Genomic DNA, 5,248 nt, shown 5'->3' on the forward strand with positions numbered 1-5,248 from the left:
TCTTTCTTCTATTATATTTTCTTATTTCCAAATAGTAACTAGAGTATTCACTTACATAAATACCAGAGTTGGCCAAGAAAGAGGATGTTTTCCTATCAAATGCTCTCAGGACTCTAAAATAAAACTGTCCCTGTCTGTATGCCCCCAGAATGGATTCCAACACTTCTTCATTCAGAGGGTCTCTCACTTCCTTCCTTACCATTCCCATGATCAGCAGTGAAATTTCACACCTTTATCATCTTGCACTTTGACGATGGTAATAACTTCCTAACCAGTGTTCCAATCTCCAGTGGCCATCCCCAACTCTGACCCACCTTGCACACAAATCAGCTGTATCGTTTTCCTTTCATCCTGTCATTCCTGTGGTTACGAAACGTTTTGGTGTCTTCCAGGGATGGATGGAGTAATATGCAGACACCTCAGTTTAGCAATCAGGGATCCTCCATGAATGAGACACACCCAACTGCTGAACTGTATTTCCCATCACACTCCTTCCCACCCTTTGCACTCCAGGCAGGTCAGCCTCCTCTTTGGAGCAGGATTCCCACCTCCATGCCTTTCTTCCCACCACTCTTCCTTCCTCCAATGCCCTTGTGCCCTGTTTTTATCCCATCCTTCAAGCCCAGCTCACTTAAGTGGCCGTCCTCTGTAAAACTTTCTCTGAACACTGTTTCCTATATAAGTTTCTGCTATCTCTAAGCAATAGTAGGAATCAACTGGCCATGATCAGAGGCTCCTGGTTTTGTTAGTATCTTTTCATTTCCACACATCTTTCCTTCCCAAATAGATCATAAATTCATTAACATGATAAATTTGTTTTTGTTTGCTGGTTAAAACACATGGCTTTATTGATGAAACACAAGTCTAAGATTAACAAATGTAAACCAATACAAAAGTGTAGCTTATTCATTAGTTTGCTGTCAGTTTAGGTAAATAGTAAAAATATCTCAATCTAGGTAGCAAGATGGAATCAGTAAGTGCTTTCTTTGTACAAGTTCCAGTATTCATTTGACATCCTTAAAGTGGTCCAGACTAAAACCAACCATCACAACCAGCATCACTGTTGATGATCTGTGATATTCATTATTCCAAAATAGCAGCTGAAAGTATCTCTTTGTCATATAAGCACAGTGAAAAAGAAATAATTTACAAAATGCACTATTCCCAAGTGCAAATTAAAAAAATACCTCATTATTGTTTGGGACAGACGCCCAATTAGAGTTTGGTCAATACTTTTAGGACTTTTACTTTCACAACCAGATCACTGTGATTTGCTAATGCTTTGATTTTCTTCACACACACACCAGATTCTTTAAATAAGAAAAAAAGTGAACTTCTGCTGAATTCTCTCCTGGATGATGCAAGCCCTTCACTTTTTATGTTGTCATTTATATTCTCAAATAGGGTTAGGATATTAAGAAGAATCTCTCTGTCCCATTCTTTATTAAAGAGGGAAATCAATTCTGATGGTACTTTACAACTGACCAGCTCTCTTGTCATGGCTGGGTTTTCGGTAAAGTTTATAATTAGTTTCATAATCTGAATCTTGGTGAAGTAATTTCCCAGGAATAACAAAGCAAAAAAGTCTGGAAAAGAATAGGAAAGCAAATGTTGGTAATGATTAGTGACAGTCATGTTAGTTAACAGTCTTAGTCCAGCCATCTGCACAGCTGAGTCCAAGCGACAGATCATGGTGTCATCACACACTTGACTGATATATGTCTTAATCTTGCCCTGATTTTCAGCATTCACACTCAAGTTATTAAGGGCATTATAAGCCTTTTCCCTAATAATGGGATCTTTTGTTTTTATCAGTTTTGCAATAATTGGGAGACCACCCAGTTCCCGAATGGCATTTTGGTTAAAGGAATATGCTGCATTGTTACCCAGAGTGACCAAGGCTACTTCTTGAATAAAAGGGTCATTTGTTCTTTCCAAGATATTAAGGACCTTTTGAAGGTCTGCAGTACCTAGAATATCATCAATTTTATAGGGAAAGTTGAACTTGCCCCTGCGAACAGGCCATGCTGTAGCTGGAGTCCTGGTGCTCTTAGCTCGGGTCCTTCCCTTGGACTTTCCACTTGCCTTGCTTCCAGCCCTAGCTCCACTCCTGGTGGGATGGCAGCCTCCACCTCTACCTCCTGGGCAGGGTAAACTTGGTGCAAGGGTTCTGGTCCCAGATATGATACCCAACCTGGCCCCTTTGCCAGCCTTTGCACTTGCCTGTTCCTTCAGGGTACTAAAAAGGGCCTTGGCCTTGGCTTCAAGGCTACCTCCGCTCTGGGCCCATGAGTGGGCCTCCACCTTTACATCTGGACCACTCTTGAGTTCCACACCCACCTCAGCCTTGGCCTTTGCATCACCCTGAAGTCTAGCTCCAGCCCCCATCCCAGCATTAGTTCCTTTCCCAGTCTGGACCCCAGTCTCTGCAATATCACTAGATTCCTCCTCATCGTCATCATCGTCTTCATTCCACATTTTCTCGCTCTCATCCCTTCCCCAGGTCAGTCTGTACACGCAGTAGCAAGCGCCAGCCCCAATCACTACACCAGCAGCCACACAGCCAGCTTCACGAGTACGACCCATACTGGGGTGAATGTCTGAGCTGAATTCTTAACAGGAGCAGAGAGAGCTTGCTCTGGCCCAGAGGAGTGCTCCCACGTCAGGAGTGGAGTCTTTAGTTATAGCCGGCAGGCTCTGCAACAGCTGCAGATACAGTGGGACCTAAGAAAGAAGGAAAGATTTCAGGCTGCAGTCTCCTCCTTTGTACCTGTACATGCAGACAGACTAAACTACGGACCAAAAAACACTCTGACCAGTAAACAGGCTGGGACATGGCAGGGACTCAGCGCTAGATCATTGATTCCTTTCTTCCATCAGCAAGGTAATTTTGAAAATTTTCCACACCTCCAGATTCTCCAACCTCATGCTCAACCACCTCACCCCAGTTCGTTCAATTTAAGGTATCTAATCAGTTCCCTACCTCTCCTGCCCCTCCAGATGTCCTGGGGCCAGTGGCACCCCCACATACACCCCCACAGGTCCAGACAGTTTATTTTCTTTCTTGCTGGGAAGTGCACTGTGTCCTGCAAACCTGCATACAAAAGGGGTGGGGAGGAGGATGCTGAGAGCTCAAGAGACAGATGGATCTCACCAGGTACTGGACACACGCTCCTCTCCCAAATCTTGGCCCTAGTCCCTCATAGCCCAATATTTCCCGTGTTCGTTATACTCACCTCACAGCGCTGCGGTTTTGAAATTCATTATTTCCCCCCTACTCCTTGGATCTCTTCTAATCCTCCACCCCACCCCCACCCCGGGAAAATCACTTCCTCAGAAGGTGACACCACACCCCCTTCCCTGTAACAAAATAAATGGTGGTGCAGTGAGAGTGTCTAGAAGCTAGCCAGACTGCCATAAAATGCACAAAGGTCTCCAACTCCACCCTTGCCTCTGCCACCCTCACCATCTCAGAGATACCGGGCCACTCCTCCCCCACCCATTATACTAACTTCCACTGCTCCTGAGGAATTTCCTTTCTCCCACATCTCCGTTTCCGCTTCCACTCTGGGACTGAGTGCTTGATGGACGGACCAATACCAAGGACACTGTACCCCGAAGAGTAATTTGGAGCAAGGTCCTCCCTGCCCTCACCCAGGACTCTCATGACACCCTCCTCCTCCCAGCCACTTCTTTCTCTGTCTTGTACATGCAGAGAACTTTCTTTAGTAAGCTCCGAAATGGTGTAGAGAGGAGGGAAGGAAGGGGGATGCGAAGGAGGTCCACGGGCCTATTTGAGTTTGCAGTCTCCAGCATTCTCCACCCCAGTGGTCTCGAATAAAGTGCCAGCACCCTCACTCTGACCTACTTGTTTCTAGATAGAGTTCCTCTTCTTCCTGCTTTCGGGTCGGATTGGCCTTCTGGCGCAAAATCCGCAGACACTGACAGGCGACTATGCAGAAGCGGATGGCTGGGCGGACAGAACAGCACTTCAGAGAGTCCCAATACCAGCTTTTCCGAATTCGAGGTCCTGGTGGTCGAACGGATTTTACCTTTTGGTCTTTCACCCTATCTCCACTTCTCAGGACTCCGCGGACATCAGTCCTCTTCCTACAAGGCGTCCACCCGCTCCCATCCCCTCCCCCCAACCCTTATCCCCCACTCTCAGCGGTCGGCCATTTTCCCAGCAAAAACCACACCCCTTTGGAACAACTGGAATGAGGGGAGGCGGGGCGAGGGACTACGGAAAACTAGAGGAGATAAAGACCAAAAGATTTCTTCGATACCTCTCCCCGACGCGGTCCCACCCCCAATGACAACTTTTTTTTGTAGGCGGTGTCACATCCTTTTTCCTACATAAAATAGCAGGGAGCTAGCTGGAGAGTCATTGATGGGCCGAAGTTAAGGTAAGGACTTCAGCCATCCCCGCCCTTCTCGGGGCCACGGGGCAATCCCCCTTTTACACTGACATGCAGGGATTCAGGGCAGATCCTCTGCTCCGAGTGGTACAGCGCTCTACTGAAAGACAAGCGGAATGACGTACGCGCAGCCCCCAAATTCTGGCTTGGTAGATGGATCAGCACACAGGGCAGGAATCCAAACAAACTGCCCTTCCTGATTCAAAGCCCTGGACGTTAAAGGTTTCTCCCCTCCTGCTCTGGGGTCTCCCCTGGAATACAGCACCCAGTGTCCACCATTTTCGTTCTTGGAAGGGCAGGGGATAATCCAAGTGTGTGGAGAAAGAAGGCCTTATCCCTCTTCTGTCTCCACCCTCCACTCTCTGCACTTCAGGGATCTCCCAGGCAGTGCCCATTCCACAGACCTGCTGGGATCCGGACAGTTTACCTCCTCCTCCTTCCCTGGCCACAGGCCCGCCCGCCCTTGGGGCAATAGGCAGATGGCAACCGGACCAAACGAAGACCAGGATTAGAAGGGCGTCTGCACACGTCGCTTCTACTCACGTGAGGGCCACGTCACTGGTGAGCTCAGGACCCCAATTACCACTCCCACCAGCAGTGCGGCTGGAGCTGGCCCACCGATTTCCTTCCTCACCACATCAGGTCCTGCCACTCATTTTCCTCTGCCAATCCCAGAAATCGGGGATAGCTTCTCCTTGTGATTGGAATTTGCCTTTCTTTAGTTACAGGGACAAACCACATCTGCTCCCATGTTCATTGGTCTTTTCTTCCTATTTGAGGAATAGTTTGTTTCCCTTATCCCTGTCCAACCGTGTCTCCTTTCACCACCC

General features: G+C 47.7%; 1 protein-coding gene across 4 annotated transcripts; it reads right to left on the reverse strand.

Moving 5' to 3' along the window:
- Positions 1-825: 825 nt before the first annotated feature.
- On the reverse strand, positions 826-4,970 carry ARMCX1 (armadillo repeat containing X-linked 1). Of its 4 annotated transcripts, none has more exons than XM_081043792.1 (4): positions 4,846-4,970; positions 3,869-4,030; positions 2,984-3,094; positions 826-2,724 (listed from the first exon to the last, which is right to left on the reverse strand). In XM_081043792.1, exon 4 carries the CDS (start codon positions 2,584-2,586, stop codon positions 1,216-1,218), a length of 1,371 nt encoding a protein of 456 aa, XP_080899918.1. In that variant the 5' UTR covers positions 2,587-2,724; positions 2,984-3,094; positions 3,869-4,030; positions 4,846-4,970; the 3' UTR covers positions 826-1,215. The 4 variants fall into 4 exon arrangements, with proteins under 4 accessions (XP_080899918.1, XP_080899916.1, XP_080899919.1 ...); XM_081043790.1 differs by having other exon boundaries at positions 4,823-4,970; XM_081043793.1 differs by lacking the exon at positions 2,984-3,094 and having other exon boundaries at positions 4,823-4,962.
- Between the last annotated feature and the right edge of the window lie 278 nt (positions 4,971-5,248).

Source organism: Rhinolophus hipposideros (assembly GCF_964194185.1).
Source record: "Rhinolophus hipposideros genome assembly, chromosome: X".
NCBI classification, from domain to species: domain Eukaryota; kingdom Metazoa; phylum Chordata; class Mammalia; order Chiroptera; family Rhinolophidae; genus Rhinolophus; species Rhinolophus hipposideros.

Coding starts and splice junctions, on each gene's coding strand:
- ARMCX1 (XM_081043792.1), bottom strand. CDS start 2,586: ATGGGTCGTACTCGTGAAGCTGGCTGTGTGGCTGCTGGTGTAGTGATT.